The sequence below is a fragment of the Aythya marila genome, assembly GCF_965140915.1.
Source record: "Aythya marila genome assembly, chromosome: 4".
NCBI classification, from domain to species: Eukaryota; Metazoa; Chordata; class Aves; order Anseriformes; family Anatidae; genus Aythya; species Aythya marila.
Genome location: NC_139045.1, coordinates 65,951,665 through 65,975,341, shown reverse-complemented (window position 1 = coordinate 65,975,341; position 23,677 = coordinate 65,951,665). Strand labels below are relative to the sequence as shown.

General features: G+C 37.5%; 1 protein-coding gene across 8 annotated transcripts in view; it reads left to right on the top strand.

Annotated features, from left to right (window-relative positions):
* The window catches only part of ABLIM2 (actin binding LIM protein family member 2), a 147,214-nt gene that overhangs the window by 20,971 nt on the left and 102,566 nt on the right, over positions 1 to 23,677 (top strand). For 5 of the 8 annotated variants that reach the window (XM_082759285.1, XM_082759284.1, XM_082759282.1 and 2 more), the window contains exons 1-2: positions 8,598 to 8,718; positions 16,390 to 16,533. In XM_082759285.1, the coding sequence (XP_082615411.1) occupies positions 8,703 to 8,718; positions 16,390 to 16,533 (160 nt within the window). In that variant the 5' untranslated portion in view covers positions 8,598 to 8,702. Of the gene's footprint in view, positions 1 to 8,597; positions 8,719 to 16,389; positions 16,534 to 23,677 lie in introns of those variants that run through there. The other 3 variants (XM_082759286.1, XM_082759283.1, XM_082759280.1) reach the window with 1 other exon arrangement.

Here is a 23,677-nt window from a genome sequence, read left to right as displayed (position 1 = left end):
GGATTTACCAGATTCAGTCACAGTGAAACTAATGGCGTATTTAGATTAAGAAAGTTCCTTAAAATTCTTTAAAGTATTTTCCTCTGGTTACTTTTATTTTGAATTGAAAAATGCTCTTCGGTGCTGTCCTCCAACCATAACTTACAGTTTTCCCCTTGGTGAACTGAAATCAGTTTCTGAATCCCACTTTTCATCACACAGGGCTGCATTTTTTCCTTCTTTTCCAGCCCTCTGGACACTCTGACACAGACAGAACCTGGTGGTGCACAGCCTCACCCTGCCCCGGGGCTGGAACCAGGCTGCAGCACCAAGTTCATGCTCCTCTTCAAAACACAGGCCTCTGTGCAGAGCAACCTGGGCACAGGGGCTGGAAGAGGCATAGAGGCTCCAGCGTCTCCTGCCCACACACTGCATACATCTTGCTGTTGTTCCCCTGAAATGGGGAACGTAATTTTTCCAGGTTTCAACCCTATTAAAATTAGAGGACTCTTCTGGCACAGGATTTGGTATAGCATTTTCATCTGTCCTTCAATGAGTTGCATTTCTGTATATTACCTGGAAAAAGTGCTGTGCAATACCTTTCCAACAAATAGACACTTTTTTTTTAGGTGATATTTCTTTTTCCCCTTCTTTCCATGACAGGTTTGTATAAAGCTCCTTACCAAAATACATGTATTTGGTTTTACATGAATCCACTAACAGTATAAGCTGGCATGTTGCAAAGTAAGCAAACCAAAAACTCTATCTTGTGTGCTCAAAGACTGTTGTAAGCAGCTAAAAAAAGTGTCTGGAGGCAGTAAAAATGTTGGTTGCAGAGCTGTGCAAGAAGTAGCACAGTGGCTCTAGGCTCAGGGGTTGTGTTTGTGTGAATGTAACACGTTTCTCTTATGGATGCAGTTTTGGAAGAGAAGCAATTACAGAAATTGTATAGCCCAAATGTGAAAATAGAGACAGTGTGCTGATGTATCTCTTGGGGATGAAGCACAATTTAACTCATATATAAGTGAATCGAAGAGGTTTCATGCTGTGACCAGAGGCTGTGACAACTTCACCAATGTTAACTAATTTGCACCTGTTTAAAGTGGTGTGACTTTAGCTCCAACACTTCAGTAATGTCAATACCTATATATATTTGAAGTAACTGTATGATTGCAATAAAACAGTGGTTAATCCCATCTTAATGCCAAATTAAGCATAGTGAATAAAGCCAGGAGGAGTTCAGTTTTATATTGCAGCATGAATTATTCAAGACATTTTTATATTCAACAGAATAATACATAAAAAAGAAAGAACCTTTGAAAAGGTCCTTAAATTATTGTTTGTAATCCTTTTAGAAACTCCATTTCATATAACATTAATGGAAAGTGAGTACCTTATAGAGTAATCAATGGTTGAGGGTAAATCATTGTGGCTTAACTAGCAAGATAAATTACTGGGTTTTATGTTATTTTATTTTGCTTTGGCTTTTTGGTGTTGCTATAACAAGTAGGCATGGCTGTTGTTACTCTGTTTGTACCAGGGAATGGAAAGAGAAATGAGCCATGGAAATTTGTTCTAAACTGTTTTTTCCTGGTTCCAAACACTTGCTCATTTCCTAGCCAGGGAATTTTCTTGTTCAAATCCTCTGCTCAACAACACAGCTGAGAGCAAATATCACCGTGAAAATGAGGTGGGAGGATGCTGAGCAGGGCCATAGTCTGGTCAGTACTGCCAACCGGAGGGTGGAAACCAGCAACAAAACAGCAGGTTCTGATCTACAGCATCTTCTCTATGGTTTGATATCCTAAAGATGGGAAAGAGTATGGCTCCAATAACCAGTGGAGGTACTGGAAGTGACCATGGGGCAGCCAGGGAGCTGCAGAGCAGATGCAGTTCCAGCACCTCCTTTACTGCCCATCAGCTGCAGCCTGTGTGGGGCTTAATCTGTCTAACAACACCTGCCTTCAGCAGAACACTCATATCAACAACCCTTTACGTTATCTCGAGGTTACACATATTTAGTAGTTTCACAGCTTTCTGTGAGCTTCCTCTTATGATAAATCAGCATGTAATTTTAAAGTGTTTTGAGCATTTATCTCAGGTTCACGCTGATACACTGGTAATGAGTCCAGGGTTTTTTAATTGATTCTTTAAAAAAGAGGCAGCTATTAATTTTGGAACTACTTATTCTGGCACCGAACAATAAAGAATATCAATAAATTTAAAGCACTCCAAGAAAAAAAATCTTTTTGCTTTGTTTCTTGGTATTAAAGTCAGCTCAGAGGTGATTTCCTTTCAAATGCTGCTGATGAGACATTGTAACCTTAGGCGAATAGGGAAAACGCTGAACTTTCTCGTAGTGATAAGTAAAATGCTGAGATCAAAACTCAGTTGAACTGAGATGAGAAATTAATGCTGTTTAAAGTCTTTCAGCTGAATCAATAGCTGTTTCACTGGTGGGCATCATTGGGAGCAGGGTAAAGTCCAACAGTATTAGATTTCCAGTGATGACTTATTTTTTATCTTTGCTTTCTAAACAACAACCCATACTGTTGGCAAATTCCTCAGTGACCATTGACCAAAATTAATGTATTCAAGCAGGCTTTGGATCTGCCCTGCTGTTTTGCAGCTACATTGTTTTATAGAAGATGGGATTTGGAAAGCAGGCAGAAAATTGTTTCCTGGCTTGGTCACTGTGGGTTTAAAGTGCTAGGAGTTGGGTGTACATGCAGGGGACAAGGAGAGCAGTCAACCTATACTATTATTTGATGGTCCTATACAACAGACAGCTTATGTCTGCAAAATTATGGAAATGGCTGTGTAACTTTCCTGAAGAGAGCAAAGCAATGAAGACCCTTTAAGTCTATGTAATTACTTAGCTAATGGTTCGGTTTATTCTCTATTTAAGCACTGGAAATTTCCATTGATTAAAAATCCAGACAATGTAAATGGTATTTTTGTGTGTAAAACAATGATAAAATAACATTTAGTGATCTCTTTCTCCCTTTGTATGCATGTGAAACATTAGCCCACACAGAAAATCCAACCTTAAAAACCTGCTGTATGCATTCATTTACTCCCAGAAGAAATACCCCCAAATGATCCTGGCATATTCACAGGGCCTGTCATCTTTCTTGCACTGTTCACAATCCTCTAAATGTCACAATTCCGTGTAGTATAGTTCCTGCTGTATTAAAGGATATAAATTAGCTCTTCTAACTTCCAAGCCTTCTAGGGAGAATTTTGGTCATGTTGACTGCCATTTATTGTCTCATCTGCTGCTGCTGTTTCCCTCCCATAAAGTGCTGAGCTTGGATTCAGGGTTTTATCTTGACAGTTCTTGTTACAGTACCATTTTATTGCTGCCGGGATACCTTCCCTTAACACAACACATCCCATTCTCCTGATTGTGTTCCTCATTTAATACCAGCTATTCAGCAGAGGGTTTAAGTTTCCCTCCCTCTCTCTCTAATCCTCCCTCTCATTAGTCCCTTGTAGTGCCTGACCTTTTAGTAATGAATACTTTTTGTTCATTCTTTGCCTTACCCATATTACATGGTGGTTTTTCTGCTCTAAATAGCACGTCAGTCTATGACCTCTACTTAAGCATGTCTTGTCTTTTCTGACATCTGCTCCGTTTTCACTGGCCATCTCTATCAGTTTTGCAAGGTCAGCAAATTCCCTGTGCTTCAGGTCTATTTGTAAGATGTGAGGTACATGGTGGCATCTCTGTGGCTTTCACTGTCACTTTGCTGCTAACCAGAGCGTATCCATTTACCCTCTGACCTGTGTCACTTAGCAAACCACTTTCTGGATGTGCTGGCATGCCGTGACCTCATTATGAGACAGGGATATTTTTTTTCCTCCAGTTCTCTTAAGAATTTTCTTGCACCTCTTTGTATAGTATTTTTGCTGTTATGAAAGCTTCGCTAAAGGCTGTATATTTGACCTCTGTGCACCATTTTGTATGTATTAGTATGTTTTTTCCAGATAAATCTGGAGGCTGGTGCTTATGTTGTAGTCGGGACAGTAAAAGGGGACATCACGTGCTTCAGTCTGATCTAGGTCTGCTGTAGGGGGACCCATGTGAGAAAGAAGCCGGCAGTGGGAGAAGCTGTGGTCTCATTCATTCAATGGGCTGGCCAGCAGACAAGGGCTGTCATCACCAGTTTCAGGGCTGAAGGAAGCTCTTTATTCCCAAGAGATAGCAGGGAGCAGGAAGGGACTCATGACCCAGTTACCTCTGGAGCAAGCACAGCTACGTGCAATTCTATATGCAAAGCTCAGAGTGAATTCTCAGCCTTATTTCACATTTGAATATTTTCTGCTTTATAAATATGCAGCATTTTCAGTATCTTATAATTCAATGCCTTGCACTACAAGAAACCACAAATTGCTCTTTTCTCAGACTTGCTCGTGTGTGTGTTTCAGTTAGACACATCCATGTATATTTCATTACTGTGCAGATGTTTTCTCTCACTTGAGGATGGAAGTGTTTGATAGTCAGAAGAGAAGTTAGAATTTGGGCTACTTCTGCACAGGACAGATTTGTCAGGGTATATCTGGTCCCAGTGGATGCAGTTGGGTGGTGCTGCAAGTCCATTTCCAGCAGGAATGGGAGCTGTGCTTGGTAACACCAAGAAAGAATGGGCAGAAAGTCAAAGGTTATAGGTTTAGTTGTGGATGTACCGTTTATCCTACTTTATGTTGTTAAACCTTTACCCTTTTTTGTTTGTTTTCACTTCCACCATATGTTTGTCGTCTTTGTTTAGATCATAAGTGCTTGAGGGCAAGGATCATTTGGCAGTAGTGCCAACTTTGAACACAACCACTACAGATTACTTCAACTAACAGATGATGATAATTAAAAGGAAATCTGTTTCATTATTTTTGTCCTAGTGATCAAGCATTGCCAAAATCTCTGTATTTATATACAGGGATGTATTCACTTTTATTGCTTGCTTGTTTGTTTGTGATCATTCTGTCCTCAATGGAAAATCCAAATAAATGCTATCCCAAGTAGCACTGCAGCCACTTTTTGTGAACTAGGAGGAAAAATAATTTAAAGCATGCTGTGAACAATCTGTGAAATATTTCTTGTATTTTCCAGTGTACTCAAAGTAAAATTCATCAATTACAGGTTGTGTATAAAAAGTAATTCTTTTTAATATCTAGTGAGAGTGAGCTCTGTAATTTCCATGTGCTGTTAAAATCATATACACTGTTGGTTAGAAACTTAGTAAGAGGCAAATAGTTCATGGACATGCGGACCTCAAACAGCATGGGAATTGCTGTGTGCAAGCAGGCATGTGTATGTTGTATATTGCAAAATTCCTGAATCTCAGCTGTTATGTTAGCTCTGATTTTTTTCTTTAAATTCTCAATTAGATAAAAGTTTTGTTTTGTTTTTTATAGTGAAGAACCACTGCATTTTTCCATATTTAGTAAAATAAATATTTTTGTTTTATAAAGTAAATATTTTTTCTAAACATTTTCTAAGACAGGCTATGGAAAAAAAAAAAAAGCTCAAATGGGTCTAGAAAGGTGCTCTGATCATGGGAGAATGGGAGCAGTGTTAGATTGTATACTCTCTCCATACTATTGCCACTCACTTGTAGTGGGAAGAGTGAAATGAATATAGAAAAAAGTGAATTAATCAGGAATAGATCTGAAATCTTTTTTTTTTTTTTTTTTTTTTTTTAATAATAATAATAAAAAAAAGCCATTTAAAACCAATGGCACCATCAGCTCTAGAGAGTTTGCAGCTTGCTAATCTATTTCAGCGTGGCCTGAATTTGTTGCTAAGCTGTCTGGCTGCCATCAGCAGAGGCATTGACCTCAGTGATGTAACCTTGGTTAAACAAAACCCAAAGCAGAAAGATGGTGAGGGATGCTGTGAGGGCAGTGCCCTGGCTACCAGAACTTGAAGTTTCAAGAAGAGCCAAGGGCCTCATCTTTTTCTATAACAAGGGTGGAGTATTATTACTGCCATTACTATAGAGGAGTTACAGGTGTTTGGCTTGCATTGAGTTGAGAAATAGGTTTAAACCTGTAATGTTTTATGGCTCATTTGCAGCAGGAGTGTCAGCAGTCGGTATGTGAGCTGTGCTGCTTGTGCTGCCATCAGTTATCTTTTGCCATTGCCTCATCTTGTCAGTAAACCACAATGAATGAGGGGCAATAGTCTGCTAGTTTGTGTCCATCAAGCCAAGTGCTGGAGTTTCACTGTAACACTATCAAAAACCTCTCAGCTATTCATCTATGAGTTTTCCTCTGCTGTAGCCAAGTCGCGAGACCGTAGGGGAGGCTCAAAGCTTACAAGCGGAATTGTAAATACAAATTAGAACAGTATTCGACTGTGTCATGATTGTCAAAATATAGATGATATAGCATTTAGTCTTGAAAAGGAAATGGTCTGGGAAGTGGAGGGAAAGGCTGTATTAGAAGGAAAGCTCTTTGACGTTTCCTGCCTATTCATTTACCTTTCTTCTGAGTGGTGCTATTTAGCAAAGTGCTTCCTGCCTCTCTGCCAAGCTGAAGCAGCCTCTGGGAAGAACTACAGAGGCCAAATCCTGCCAGTGTCTGGAGTGCTCAGCCAGGACATCTGGTGGGGATCCAAAAGACTGCGGGGAATGATCTGGCCAAGCACAGACAGCACAAAAGTATTGAATGAAAAAAGTACTGTCATAAGGTTTTAATGCCAAAAGTCAGCTCCTGTAAGATAGGGCATATATAATACTGTTAAAAGTGAATTCATGGCTTTAAACTTACTTGATTTCAGATATCACACCTTGTGTCTGCAGCTTGTGGTGCATGTGAGCTTATGGTTTCAGTGTGCAGAATTTGGGCTCAGGAGCTGCGATCTTAAAGCTTGCTGTCTGAGTCTCAGGCTGCAACTGCCAGGGGCTCTGTAAAGTTATGGACCATGTCAGGCATGGCCCAGGGACACCACAGGGATCTCTGAAGTCCAAGCTCCTCAACTGTCCTTATAGACAAGCTTCTTCCATTCCCCATAGTCAGTACTTGACAAACAAAACAATGTTTTATTTCATATCTGCTGTAAAGATATTTTGTGTAAGTAATAAACTAAAGGGCAACATTCTGCAAAAGTGGTGGAGTTACTACTAAGTGCTGGAGTTACTACTAATTTCTGCGTTAGTTGATAGTCAAGTCTGTAAGATCAAAAACAGTCAGCTGATTCTGGCTTATCATCATGAAATATTTTCAAATTTGATCGTAATTGCATCTCGATGCTTATGACGCTTTGATGCTTTTGTTTTTTTTGGGGGAAAAAAAAGCCTCCACCTACCTCTTTCTATGTAGTGTTTATAACAATCCATCCATAGTGAGCTAGTAAGAACCTAGAGAAATTTGTAAGAGCTTCACTGAGCCTTCTTTAAATTTCCATCTTATTCTGCACAAATAAGCTTTAAATGATAGCTTTATTTTTTGATGGAAATTGGAAGGAATTGAACTTTCTCTGAAAAGATTCAGCATCAACTATAGATGTTGATGGAGAATCACCCTTAAACGTGCCTGCAGCTAAGATCAGTTCAATAGATTTTAATATGATTTGGTGCAAAATATTCTTCAATCTGCATGGCACTGTGAACTTGCTGTAACTCTTGTGCACACTGCTGCATAATATGTGTTGCTTTCCCAGCCCTCCCACAGCAGCATCAGACACTGAGGAGATATTTTCACAGTTACACCCCTGACCAGTTTCTGTTTGTTGAAAGAGAGAAGAAACTGTTTCTTAGCAGCTTTGTAACCAAGCAGGCAATGACAGGATAGAGGATGGTGAACAAGGGAGGAGGGGAGAGTGTTTTGGTGGCTTCAGAGGCTGCAGGAAAAAATAAAATCTTCATGTTAAAGGCAGATGCAGTCCTATTCCTGTCCCAGCACTTTAGCTCAGGTTTAGCCAGGTTATTCCCCATTCCATCAGTCCCCTTTTTGAATATACACGCCACCTTACCGCCTTCACACAAAGTTAGTCCAAAGCAAGAGCTACAGATTGTAACATATTCACATGAGAACTGGGCGAGCAAGTATTGCTTTAAATAGCTCAACACATCACTGTTATTCCAGTGATGCACAGTCCAGCTCCATATGAGCAATCAGGGGAGCGATTTTGGGTTGCCAGTTATCTCCGTGACTGCTTTTTGGAGAGAAGTGAGCTCTGAGCATCTTCTGAAATCAGTGCTGTGCCCTCCTGTGCACAGGGACAGGGAGCGGAACAGCCTGTATTGAGGGTATGGCTAGAGGGGTTTCTCCACATGTGGCAGATACCATATATTTAATTTGTCAGCTGCCTGTATTTTTAATTTTTGGCCAGCCAGTTTGAAGGTTTTTCTTCTTCAAGCCTTTTTTTTTTTCTGGTGCTGCCTTGCAGTGCCTATAGGAGGTGGCATCCCCAGTCCCTCCATGTCCTTGCCAGCAGTGGCCCGCCGTTGGACACCCTGCGGACATGTGAACATTGAGCCTTCTGCAGGGCGCTATTTTTACATGCCAGCGAGGCTTTGGCTTGCATCCCGCCTGTGCGTGGGTGCTGCAGGAGTCATCTGAGCCCTGGCCGCAGTTGTGCCAGAGCCACTCTCGTGACAGCGCGTTGCCGCAGCGCCTGCTCGTCCCAATGCCGGCTGCTCCTCGCTGCGAGCAGGGCTCAGGAAAGCGTGGTGGCATTTCCCACGTCCATGTCCCAGTAGAGCTGGATTAATGCAAGAATGCCAGAAGATACAGGTATGGTGGGATGACTCCACGTTTTTGGGGGCACAGACCTGAAATGACTTGGTTTTCATCCAGAACCGTGGGAACTTAATCACTGGTATTGTCACAAGAATGTTTGTTTGGGAGTTAAGTGAAAATTCTGTAGAGTAGAGAAAGATGGTTAAACATTTACTTCAAATTGTTTCAGATAATTTAATTACATCAGTGAAGATTATGAAGCTACGATTATACTAGCGCTTATTAGTTGACAGATCAATTTTTAAATTTCCCTATTATTATTTAATATTAAATTACTTTAGACTTCATTATATTATAATGAAAAAATACCATTAGCTACATGTGGATATATTGCAGAGCTGCTGCTATATTCTTTCTCATTGCAGTCTCACTAGAAGCCATGCAAAAATAGCCTTTATATTGCTGCACTAACAGTTTCTAAAATTCAGCAGAGATTTCTTTCTAACTGTACTTGGATTCAGTAAATATTTTATTACAATTATGAAGGCAGGAGGTTAGCTTGTGCTAGGCTTGTTTATATGACACAAATTTTGCACTGAGCATATGGTGAGATTTGGAGCTCTTGTGTGCTGAGTGCTTGTGCTGTGTCTCATGTGTGTTTGTATTGCTTTGCATTCTGCTGGGTAACGCTTCTCATTCATCTCTAGTGCCATGAACTCTGAAATTAGCCAAAAAAATCACAGGTTGTTTCAGTCTTTATGTTAACTGCCTGCTGTCCTGTATCAGCTATAGATTTTTGATTTGATTTTGATCCATAGGAAGTGCTGGAAAAAGCATGCAGTCCTCTCCCCTGTGCCAAAGGAAAGGCACTGCACAAGCTGTCTATAAACAGTAGAAACAGGTTTGTGGTTCAAAAAGGAACATGATTCTCAAATTGTGGTATTTTGTCTTTTTGGACCACGTTAGTAAATTTAATTAAATAGAGGCCTATCACATAAAGATTTACTGAATTTGCTGAACGGCCTGTCTTACAGAATATAAACTAAAGAGAGGAGCAGTAATAGCAGTAGGAGTCTACAACAGTAGTGCTGGGAGAAGCTGTGAGCATTTCTGCAGGAGCAACTACAGGCAGCTGATGCTGCAAAGCCCTGCTTGGGAGGGCAGCTCGTTTGTGCTTGCTGGGTGGGCACAGCTCAGCCCTCTGCATGGCCAGCTGGAGTTTTCAAGGGGCTATGTGATGTGGAAATACAAGGCAACACTTTAGCTTTCCTTTTCTCCTTGTTAACTGTGTTTTGTTGTGATGCATGAAAAGAAAAGGTATTACATGATAATGAAAAGGCACCGCAAAGTGCACAAATGCACTATCCTGAAAAAAGGTTTTAACATAAACAACTGAGAAATATGTTAGAACAGGCTGCCATGGGATATTTAACATGCTGTTGCAGGACCATTGAGATCTTACGCCCCCACAGAGCTCCTTAATGAATCACAAGTTCTTAGGGGGAAAAAAAAATAGTAAAATAAAACCCCTTGTCTAAGGGAAATTTTTAGCTCATGCCCAACTAGTTCTTCAAACACCATGTGTATTACCTTATTACTTACTTATTATAGTATTACTTATTATCCCTGCGCACATGCCAGCATTGGAGGTGCTCCTAGTCACTGCATTTTACATGCAAACACAAAGCAGGGAGGCAGCAGAGGCCAGCTTTAGACACCTAAAACCACAAGTAATGCCTAAAAGGACTTTTATGGGCACTTCAATATTTGTTTCCTTTGCTTTCATCTGGTGGTTTGAGTCCAGCTCTGAGTGTTTTGATTGAAGCAACATCAGAAATGTTTGGCAAAATAACAGCTTGAGCTTTGGTCTCTAATTCTCATCTGATTCTCCTCTAATCTTCCTCAGAGAAGATTGAAAATTTAATTCCCCTCCAGGCTTCCCTGAACCACACCCTTCCCAAATTGCAAAATACAGGGTTTCAACAATCAATACTTCTGTCCTGTGTCCAAAATTCTTAATAAGTAAATGGTATTTGTGTATCCTATTTGTTTATTTTGATTTTCAAGAATCATCTCTAGCTGTAGATATGACAAGGTTCAGTGTCAACACTGCTGAGATAACTTTCTCTTAATCCAGTTATGCAGAACAATATTCATTTTCAGAATGATAACGTATGGTTTTAGTTTGGAGTTGGAATGTGGCCTTTGGCTTTGCCGGATCTCTTTATGAACCAAACAGCTGATATTGGTAATTTTATATGTTATTCTAGATATTACAAGGTGTGTTTTTTTTGCTCAAGCAAAACGTTTCTGTCTCATGAAATTAATATAATGGGTTGTGAAGTAGGAATGTTCCTGCTGAATTTACAGATGAGCTATTAGTGCTGATAGTTTTTGAAGAAAAACATGTATTTTTTCTTCTGATGAAGGGCTGTGATTTGAAGACAAATGATAGTGCATTTACGTGAGCCTGAAATGAAAGGGTTGTCCCTTTTTAACCCAACTTCAAGAACAGAAAAAAAAAAAACAATCAAACAAACAAAGCACAACCAACAAAAAACAAAACAAAACAAAACAAAACCCACAACTGACACAAAAAGAACAGGAGAGGGGAACCACCTCCACATCTCAACAAACCCCTCCTGTTTCTCTGGTTTTCCTTTTACTTTTGACTTTAGGTTCTGGTTCTACAGTATCCATCAGAGAAGCTTGCTGAAGAATCAGCACTTTCCATTGATTGAGAGGTAATTGTTGGGACTGCTAAAAACTGTTCTTTAGGAATAAAGTATTTATTCGCGTCAGAGTTGTCTATCCATTCAAACTGTGCTTTATTGTTTCTTTCACAACACTCTTGAAAATATCTGTATCACAGAACAGAAAGCACCTGCCAGACCAATGGTTAAATTGTGTAATTTGGTCCTTCGTTATTTCATGCTTCTATGGTGACCAAGAGTAGGAAGCCTAATAATTCTTTTTTTTTTTTTTTTTTTTTTTTTTTTTTTAGAACAGTGTCAAATAATATGGAGTAAATGGGATGTGTGGACTTATTTGTGTCCATACAGTGGTCAAAACAGGTGGAAGTCTTTACTATTAAGCTTCATATATGAGGTCTGATCTGAGACTGAATGTATATTCTTAAGTGTGACTCATCTTCACTTTTCAGTACTTTGTTTCTACACTCAGTAATGGCTTCTGTGGGTCCTTATGTAAGTTAAAATAAAAGCACAAAACTGGAAAAAGCATTAGACTATGTCAAATTATGCAGTTTCTGGCCATATGTTTCTTTATAGTGTTTGTAATCCACTGAGAGGATTTCTGTCATTTGGTTAAAAGACAACATGATAGCAAAGTGGTTTGTCATTCTCTGCGTGGACTAGTCCTAGATAAGATCTTTTGCCAAGGATTTGAATTCTCCATTCCAGGCTTTAGAGCAGAGCATGATCAGGGATTCACAAATCTTCTCCATTTCTGCCACCACAGTTTCCTTTGCGCTACTTCCAAAACACTTCTGTCTCAGCCAAATTTCTTCTTCAGCCATCATTGTTGCTACATCCTAGTTAGTCTAGCAATGCTGAATGAGATGGGTTTGTTCTAAGAATTGGGTGTTTTTGGACCACATGTCTGTGGATTTTTGCAAAACTGTGTACCTGTAGGAAATCCATCTCCTCGTCAGCCTTCACTCCAAAGTACTTCCAAGGTGCTACTCTTTCTTTTTAACATTGAAATTTAATATATTTTATCCTATGCTATTTTTCACCTTTATAAAAAGCTTAAGCACTTTGTCTGAACTTTCCTGTAAAGACATGAGATTAAGAACACCAAATGTGAAGAATGCCAGTATAAATGGGTGTAGTTTGGCAAAGACATAAGCACATTGAAAACATGATTTTACAATTGCAGTAAGGTTTGTAAAGCAGCTTTAATAATGTGTGATATAATTATCCTCTCTTCTCCTAGTGCTTGTAGGAAGTGTCTAGAGCAAACAGAAAAGAAGTAAATCTATCTGAGAAAGTTATCTTATTGTATGTTTTTTTTTTTATATATTATTTTTTTGTTGTTGTTTAAAAAAACATACTTTTGCCAAAGTAGAATGCTGCCAAACTGGGAGGAGGCAAATTTTGGAAAACCAGGCACTTGTATTTCCAGTCAGAAGGAATCATTCAATGTTAAGAAAGAAATTTCTAGTTTGATTACATTCTGCAAACCAAGGTATAATGTAATTGTTTAGTTTTTAATGAGCTCCCTATTCAATTGTGATCAGGTAAGTAGTCTGAGATCATTACATTCCATCAGTAATTCACTATTTCACTCATTAAATATGTTCATTGTAACTTCTGCATTGAAGAATGATTTTGATACAGAAAGGCATAAAAGAAGAATAATGAAAATTACCACTTGAACATATTTATTTTAAAATGACTCAATACACATTGAGTCATACACAAGCTAAAATTTTATGTCGGCTAATATTCTCAAAATTATGTCAATCATTGTTATTTTAACATAAAGCACAATATATTTTTAAATCTTCAAATGTAAACAAATATACTATTAATTACATCATTTTGTTGTGCTAGAAGAAAGTATTTGAAACTGTTCTTCAAAAGAACAGTTTTATAAAGAGCCAAAGGCACTGTATCCCTTCTTGGGTTTTGTGTGAAATATTGATTAGTGTAGGTCTGAAATGAGAGGAGAGCAACATAATTATTCATCTAACATACATATTTTAAATATGGTTTATGTTACTTCAAGTTTCGTAGAATTCCAAAAGAAATACTCCATGTTTTTTTCTTATAATTTATTTTATATCCAAGGTTGGTTTTTTTGTTTGTTTAATTCTATACCTTGATAAGAAGTTATGCATAATTTCCCCCTTCCCTAAAGGGGGACTACAGAAAAGCAATAGGGAAAGGGGTTATGTTTTTAACTAAAAGAGGGGAGATTTAGATTAGATATAAAGGAATTCTTTACTATGAGGGTGGTGGGGCACTGGAACAGGTTGCCCAGAGAAGCTGTGGATGCCCCATCCCTGGAAGTGCTCAGGGCCAGGCTGGATGGGGCTTTAAGGTCCCTTACAACCCAAACCATACCATTGTTCTGTGATTCCTGATTAGCTAGGAAGCAGAGGTTATAAAAATCATCACTTGACATGAAAAAACAAGGGGAAAAGGTTGAAGTAGTCAATTCTGTATATGCGTAGTCAGAATGTTTTTTGTGTTTTGAAGAAGAAAAATATAGCTTTCTCTGAAAATATAAGAATATTTTGACTGCAGTGAAGATCAGTTAGTCTGTCCTGGCAGAGTGCTGCAGGACTCTCTGGTGGTGTACTTGGCACCTCCGGCATCTTCTTTTAGGCCAATATGTTCTGGCTAGTCAGCTATTTTTAAATCTAGTATTTCATGAATTAAATGCTACAAATTTGATGCTTTTGTTAATAACTTTGGAGAAAGAAGCTTCTTTCCTCCACAGTTATAAGCTAGTACTGTGCTCAAGAAAACATGTTTCAGTTTCTTACAGGGCTGGTACTTTACTTGTTTCAGGGTGGGTAGTTTTGGGCAGGTTGCAGTAAAGAGAAATTGTCATGTCAAAAGTTAAACACTGCAAAGTTCAGTTTCCCCTGTTTTCTTTGGAGGAGTAAGGCTCACATTAGCATGAACTGTGTGCACTGTTTGTGTAAGTTTGAGCATCTGCCTTTCTATAAACTTGTAATTGCTTTTTGCACTGTGTTGTTTTTATTGGATATGTACTTAATTATAACCAGGTCTTCAGTAATAGCTCCAAAAATCACATTGCTTTGAACAGGACTTTTTGACAGTCAGAGAATGGGTAATTTTAGCAGACAAGACAGAATACCAATGGCTGCTGAATAATGCTACAGGAAGCTCAATCCCATGCATGTACTAAGACAAAAACAAAATGAGCAAACAAAACAAAACAAAACAAAAACTTCTGTTTATGGGAGTATTGTGTGTCAGTTTGGGCAAAACTTCCAGAAACTTCCCCTGGAAGACTGAATGGGAGGTTCAGCATCTCAGTGAACTACTGACTTGGTGGACATGGAAAGGGCTTTTAGGTATCTAGTGGTGGCAATGAGTGTGAGAATGGAGGAGGAATTGCAGCAAGGGCAGATATTAGAAAACTGAATGAGACTCTCTTCCAGATTTTGGTGTAATTTGTTATCATATATGTTTATATGGTAGTACTGTCATAGCCTTTCTGTATCTTCTCTACCTATGTGAAGATACAGATGTCACTGTGGGCTTTCAGGTTTTGGTTATAATTAAATCAATTCTGTGTTGTGGTTGTTTTTCCATCTTTTTATTATTACATTTATTTATTTATTTTATTTCCATCATACATATTTCTATCATACATCTTTCTGATGTTACAACTCTGATATTGCAGTAGAAATATAAATTAAAGGTCTTGGCCAATCTGAATTTAACTCAGACTTTTATAATTTTATTAATCATGTTGCAGCAGTTTCACAGAAAAAGTTATTTCATTATGTTTTTTTTGTTGGTGGTAATGGTGGTGGGTTTGTTTGTTTGTCTGTTGTTAATGGAAGAAAAGGGTTGTGCAGCAGTGACATTATTCCCTCACTAAACCCTGAAAAGGAAACATGTTTTATTCCCATTCATACTTAATGCATTTGCCTATGAGAATTTGCACAATGTTGTTAAGTTTATTTTGAAGTAAAATTTTTAAAAATTCAGTCACTTTGAAATAAGCAATCCAAACATGGAATAAACATGACATATTAAGGAAGAATGTCATGAATTATGTAATTTACTTAAACTGTGATAAATTATTCTGTTACTAATTTTCCTTCAGCTATGAAAAAAGGACATCTTTCGAATTATAGTACAGCCCCAATACAATAACTGTCATGATGTTTACTCTCTAGACTCTTACTTAATACAGGGCAATATAAAAGTCATGCATATATGCTGAAAATATGCATATAATTATGCTGAATCGAAAGAATAAGGTCATATCTCACCTGTTCTGCATAATATATTGTAATGTCAATTTATATGGTTATATCAAGTCTAATAAATGCAATTTCTAATTTACATCACAAGATGGCAGCAAATTTTTAATTCACTTAATCTTTTACTAACCTAAATAAGCCTAATCTCTTGAAATCAGTTTTCTTACAAAATGATTATTTAATGATCAGATATGCATCTTTACAGACGTTAATATTTCAAAGTATAAACTCGAAGTATCTACAGAAATGTATTTCTGCCTTAAAATCAATTAAAAAGGTAATTATCTCGAATCGTAAATATAAGTAGCTCACAGTGTAACAGTTATTAAATCCCACTGAAGGTATTTTGTATGAAAATAATGGATTTCATCTGCAGTTTTTGGGTATCTGAAAATAACATGCGAAAAATAATTTTTTGAAATTCAGGCAGTGGCACACAAGACTTCATCATGTGGATTTTTTCTTCTGTAAGCAATTCACATTTATGTTTGAGATGTTTGAAGTCATGAGCCTTGCAAGTTATGAAACAAGAAAAGTCCCAGCTCATTCAGAGGATATTTTCTCCTGTGCTGGCCAATTATACATGTACAAGTTAAAACTGTTCTATCCACATGACATGATTTGTCCCAAGTGTTAATTGTCATGATTTGTGGACCTTACAGAAGGTGGCTTTATTGCAGTTATGCATCCAATGGCATTTAAAATGTTCAACCTTTGGTTTTACCTTGCAGTTTCCCAACCCCAGGCTGTACATAGCCAACTGGAGAAGCCATCAAGTACTGCAATTCTCTGCAATACCTGTGGAAACCCATGCAAAGGAGAAGTTTTGAGAGTTCAGAACAAATATTTCCATATTAAGTGCTTTGTTTGCAAAGGTAAGTGTTTGTGACAGCTGTTACTATGAAGAGTGCATTAACATAGGACATGTGACTTCACGGTATTGGAAACTTCATAAAAATAATTTACAATGCAATCCATGCCTGAGAGGACTTATTGTAAACTGTACAAACTGCTTACTGTAAGAGTGTAAACATTCTAAACCCTAAAAGTGGAGTGTGTTTTGAATGGATATAAACCCATGAATTTTACTATGGAGTTGGGACCCGAAGAAGAGCAGGTTGGGGGAACTGGTAGTGAAGCATAGTATGGGGTCAGGAGAAAATTAATATTTATGGAGAAACTCCAAGGTTCTCTCTCTTCCAGCTTTCCAATGCATGCCATAGTGTGAGCCATTGCCTTGTTTGTTCAGACTGTCTTGTGTCACAGTGTGATGTTTGAAGACTACTGTGACCGTCTGTGCTTTTCTGTTTTGGGGAGCTACTTGGTTTGCTCCAGATAGGCACCTGGAAGGGATCTAATATTAACACACTGTGGATGACAGAAATATAAGAGTCTTGGAAAGAAACAGGGAATTAAGTGACAGACAAACATTCTGTAGGTACACAGTTGTTTGAAAGATTACCTGAAAGTTGCAAAGATCTAATTTGGTGTACAAATGAATAAAATGTTAACTTACATTTACTGGATAGTACATCACTTAGTATTTAAAATGACATTTATCCGTGCCTATAGCACCACCTAGAATTAAGAACATGGTCCCAGCTCTGCTGATGTGACTGTTTCCAAGAAAATCTAACTTCTCAGGGTAGAAACAATCTAGAGGGATGAAGATAGGAGAAGCATGAGAAAAAAAAGAAAAAAAAAAAAAAAAAAAAAAAGTGGACTTGCCAATGTAACAGAGCTGGTTACTGCTAGATCAAGGTTTAGTAATTCCTGCACTGCACCTGTCTACCAGGCAATGTGTGCATTTCAATAATAAATTGAATGCTTCTTTAATGCTGTTTAAAATTTGAGGAAAAGACTCTTGAGGAAATAATCAGAAAGAAAACTGTCATTATCTGTCAGGTACAGTGATATTTTTATAAATCCCATATATCGTATTCAATACCTGAGTCAGACTTTAATGAGTAAGATAGATAGTATTAAATGTGCAGCTCAGTAATTGCATTTGTTGCAAAATTACACAGCAGAAAAGTAAGCATAATGTGCTATCCTAAATAGGAAAAAATTTGGGTTGCCTATTCAGAATCAGAATGGTGTTTGAAGCAGCACACAACCCATACTCATTCCTTTCTTTTTTAAAGTCACCTGTTCTTTTGGCTAATTTTATCATCAAATTAGTTTTTAAGACCTTACTTGGTAGGAGAGCAGCTAATTTATTATTCAGGAGTTGCTTCCTTCCTGAAGTCTCAAAACATATTGGTTTATCCTCCATTTAATTGTCTGGATGAAGTCAAGTCCTCTTTTATACAGATCTGCTGTGAGAAAACAAACTGACAAATCCTATGGAAAGGGACCATACAATACATCCATGTGTTCATTTCACAGAGCACATTCTTTTGCAGGCTGTCACCCACAAATGCAGCAAGCTGATTCTGAAACTTTCTCTGATCCTTTCACTGAAACCTTCCTGGATTAGGAAGTACATTACCCCTACCTCTCCTACCTGCCTCATAGAGATAAGTAGTTGTATGTTCATTTCAGGCAGATCTTGGATAAACTGAGGAAAAAAAAAACACCCCTCTATATTAACAAGCAAGAAGTAGGGCAGCTTCTGTCAGCCACACATCAGACTCCCAGTTAGCACAGGAGAGATGGTATAAGTTACACTTATCAATCATGGTTACACTGATTCATGGTATTAGTAATTTTGCTAAATACTAAGTTTACATATGATTTTTTAAATTAGTTTTTGTTTTTCCTCATTTAAATGCCAAAATTATTTTTGTTACTTTTCATTTCCATCAGTTAGCAGACCTATCTCTGATATCTGCTTTTATTTTGTTTCTGGTGTTTTATATGTCACTTATGAACGGTAAGTTTCTTTCCAATGTGGATTTACCACACTGTTATGTGAGATGAGATTAGAAATAGAACAGAGAACTGAACATACATTTCACCAGTTAATGTAATGGGAAAAGAAAACTAGGTTAGACAAATGTGATTTGGGTTTTTAATCATGTGCTTAAATCAGTGGATGGTAAAATGTAGTTAATATGTTAGGATTTAGCAAAAAGTGTTTCTCAGTTCTCTTGGTCAGTTAACCACTTACCTCCCTTTAGGCTTGGAGGAGAGATTCGTGTCACAACCCCTTTTCTGAACCCTTCTCTGTCATGCCACTAGACTCTTGTGCATGGGCAGGGTGACTACCCTGAGAATAAATTTACATTACAGTTGACTCCTCCCTGCAGTGCATTTATTTTGATGGTACTCGGTGATGCTGTTTTCCCCCTTTTGCCTCATCCACCAAAGATAGCACCTCAAGAGGAGATGTCCATCCAGTGCAGCAGCAGAAAAGTCCCAGGACAGCTAATCCTTGGTGTGGGCTGGCAGAGCTGTGTGCTGCCTGCGTCCTTAGGTTGACTGCCTCCATATTAAACCATCTCATGGCCGTCATCAGACAACCTTAAGCTTAAGATGCTTTCAAGACTGCAGAAAATTTTTTCTTCACATGTATAGATGTAATAGGATGAAGACCACAAACTAAGAGATCATGAAGAAGTACAAATGACAATGTCTTGAGAGGTGTCTAGAGTTATTGGAAGTATGTTTAAATGACTTGATATGTCAGAAGTGATATTACACTCAAAGAAGTTGTGTGTACTTTTTGAATACGTGTGAAATGTGAAACCACTTATCAGAGTTGGAGTTTTGGATAAAATGCGAGGTTTAGTAGACAGAGTAGTATAGACATCTAGGTGTTTCATTTTTTTAGGGTAGAAAGATAGTTTTATATATTGTTGTATTGCCATCTGATTATTCCTATGCGGACTATGAGTTTCAGAAATGCTCAGAATGGTAATGGCATGTATGTAGGTGCTGTTTACCTTTAAAATAATTGATACAACCATGCAAATCTAAGGAAGGTTAGTATAAAGTCACTCATTCCCATCCAGTTCTTCCTGAATTCCCCCGATAATGGTTCTAAAGAATTCTGAGAAAAGTTATCAAATGCTTCCTGTTCTTGAAATGATTGTTGTTATTATTCAAGATTCTTGTTCTTATTCAAGAATGTGAGGTACACATACACGTTAAAAAAATGTAATGGAAATACTGTGAACACCTGCTATTTTTGTCTAATATAAAAGTTTAATAAGATCTATGGAGGTAAATATGCATGATAAGCAATGCTTATACTCATATCTATTTGTATGTATTATTTACTGTTAAAGTGCACAACTAATCTGCTAGTAAAAAGCTGTAGGTAATGTGCCATTGAGCCCCACTTCAAAATTTTACTCAGTCTTTAAAATATCTCCCACTTTAATCAGGTTTAATAAAAGTGCAGTTACAATTGAAGAAAATGTCTTTGAAATATAAGGCAAACATTTTATTCATTAAACTTCAAAATATTTGGTTCCCTTACTTGCAAATTCTAATATTATTTCCTTCTTTTGTAATGTAAAGCAACAAGGAAAATGAGAAGAGGTGATAAAATATTGACAATTCAGACAATAAAACTGAAACTAATTGCAATGTCTAGTTCATTCTGAGGGTGTCTGTCAGGACTGCTTCTCATACTGCATACTGTGCTAGGTAAATACTCACCTGGAGCTCATTTACAACAGCATAATTTACAACAGCCCTGAGAGGCACAGACAAATGTAAAATTGCAGATAGGAGAGATGTAGGTGCCGTGATTATATTATCCTGAATAACCTTTTTGGCCCTAAATAAAGATAGAAATTATCTTGTTCTTAGATGTTTCTCAAGTATTTCTTTTGTGGTGTAATAGCATCCTGACATTTACAAGGTAGCAGTAGCCTGTGGCAAATACAGTATTCAGGAAATAAGGAAGTCTGAATCAAAGCCCAGCATTTCTAAGGATATGGGTAATATGATTACTATTTTTTCATATAAAACCAGAAAACATACTTTACAGTATTTTATATACTCTCTCTATATATAATATTTTATATACTCTAGCAGACTAGATAATGGAAAATCCATAGCAAGTTTGCAAATCTATTTACATGCAAAATTTCTGTAGCCTTCACCCTAGTTAAATGGGAAAATCCTGCAAAACTGTTCTATATACAAGATGGTTCATATTTAAGATGAACTGGTTTGGTCTGACAAGAGGAAAAAAAAACAAAAACATGACCATTGTGGTATATAAGCTTCTCTATGTATGTATCCATAGGTTATGTTGCTTGACCCCTAATCAGGATTCCCTGGAATGCTGTCTTGTTATGGATGCAGAATATACAGTATTCCATGGCAGCATGGCTGACAGGTTGAAGTACAATTTTTTTCCCCACATATTTTGATCTATTAGTTTAATTAACCAGGTAGAACATTTCTAATCTTCAGCTGGAGTTAAGTAGGTGGTTCAATGTTTATCTTGCAGCATTACAACTTCCTGGGAATTGTGAAAGAGCCCTGGACTGGATTTTTAGACCAATTTTAAGGCCCTTACATGCATGCTTTTTTTATTAGAACATACAGTGCAGCCTGGATTTATTCCATTTGTTGTGAAGCTGTGTTTAATAGGAATGGCTAAGACAGAATTTTTGGTGAAAAGTTTAAAAAAGTAAAGTAACTTGGTAGTAGGAGTGATTTGTTTGTTAGATCAAATACATCTGCTAGGATATAAATAAGCACGTTAAAAGCTATGCTGTGTGATCTGAGGGACTGGTATCTGCACATAGCTAAGGGGTTTCACATTTCAGAATGGGAGTCATTTATGGGAAACTCACTCGTAAGATTTCTGAGTCCCAGCTTTTGGCAAAGCAGTGGGGGTTGGTGGCATGTGTGGTATCTCAGGCACTGGGTTGAAATGTGGTGGCTCTTGTTCATCAGGCACTCTCAGCAACATGCCCATCACTTCCGAAGTCCTTTAGGATCTTGCAATCTCACACTAACTCAGTATAATAGGGGAAAAAAAAAACATTTTTGACACAATAATGACAAAGTTTTTCTTTGACAGTACGTTTGGTGTAGGGCTGATTTAGGAATGTCATGCTAACTTTACATTTTCTATCACTGAAAAAAATCACTTCTGCCAATGTACAAATGATCTACTGCAGTGGGCAGTGGTTGTGTTGAGGTTTGAGATTTTTAAATGCTAGAAATCACTAATCACTAGCTTTCTAAAAGCAACTTAATAATTAAAGCTTGCTTTTATTAAGTATTAAAAAAAAAAAAAAAAAAAAAAAAAAGGTAAGTTAATCACAGAATCACCTACGTTGGAAGAGACCTCCAAGATCACCTAGTCCAACATCTGACCTAACATTAACAAGACCTCCACTAAATGATATCACTAAGCTCTACATCTAAACGTCTTTTAAAGACCTTCAGGGATGGTGACTCAACCACTTCCCTAAGCAGTCCATTCTAATGCCTAACAACCCTTTTGGTAAAGAAGTTCTTCCTAATATCCAACATACTGAAGCCCCTCAAGTCTTGGTGGTATAACAACCACATCAATGCTTTAGTGAAAGCTTTGCTTCAAGGCATATATTTCATCTGCATGATGATTTTTTTTAAAGTATCATTCATTAATTTACATAATATTAGTAAAATTTGGTGAAAGGGACAGAGTTACAAGTATCATGGTTGCAAGTACTGGAAAAGGAATATTTTACTAACATTTAAATAGAGCTTATCAAACCATCAAACACAGGAATCCATGCTTTTGTTATTTCTGGTTTCCCACTTGATTGATTTCATTTAAAGACACAGTGTGTGGGGCCTTAGTTTTTTCAGGGCATAGTAACACTGTACCTGCTCACTCTAGTCTTTACACCTAGGATACCACCCAGTATTTTCTTACTAATACATTTTTTCTTTAGTCCTTCCATTGCCTTACTTTTAGCCTTAACCCCATCCTTCTAGTCCAAAGATGGAGCGGTTATACTTGAAAGTGAAGTGCTTGTTGAAAACATGGATTTTTAAAGAAGTTATTGCTGAAACTTCTGGGGGATGATCCAAACCACACATACAGCCATGTGCATAAGACAGAACTGAATGCATTTTAAAATGATGCTTGATGTTCATTAAATGAAATGTTAGATGGAAACAAACTTTGCAGGCAGTAAAGTTATTATTTCAATAAGGCAATTTTGAGCATACATAACTTCAGCCCACATTAGATAGTGTCACCTCTATGAAAAGCCTGTAATTCTTTTCAATTGCTGAAGTTCTCTTCTCTGGGTGAAGTTTTTACCCACGCAAAAGAAGTCAGTGCAAAGTTGCCTCTGTGGAGGGGGATTGTATACCACGCCCTTTCACATGGAGGTACAACAAGGATACAGACACCGCGCTGGGGTAGTTACTGGGCATTTCAGTGTGCCAAGGTGATGTGAGGTCTGCACAGAGACCCAGAGCTGTTGCATTAAATTCATCACTGCCACAGTACTGTTATTGCACCTCCCGCTTTCTGCGACTCATTAACACCAGACCATCTGCCATATCCGTATGTAGTCAGATGAAAAACTATTTAATTTGCAAACCTGTAATTGGCACCCAAAGCATCATTACAAAAAAAAAAATAAATAAATAGAAAATATTTAATGTTTTCGCTTTACATGGTTTTATTTTATTTTTTAAGAGAGACACGATATCTTAAGTAGTCTGGCAAATGACAGCAGTATTTTGTCAGAAATGTCAAAGGTGTTAGAAGGTTGACAGTGGCTGAAAACACATTATTCTGTTTCTTAAGTTTCTCCAGCTTGCTTGTAAATTAAAAATAATCAGATTGATTCCTTAAAATAATAAAACAATACAGACAATTTTTCTAGATTTTGGGGAAGTTGTGGTATCTAGGAAGAGCCATATATATAGTAACATTATGTGAGAGCTTTTGCAGGGCTGTTATGCTGTTTTTAAGCTATTGGGAAATTCTGCATTACAAGAGGAAAATGAAAAATGGACATGTACTAATGCAAACATTATTAGATATGTAGTTCCAATAAATTATAGGAGTCAAGTTACATAATGCACAAAAAGCTCCCCAAA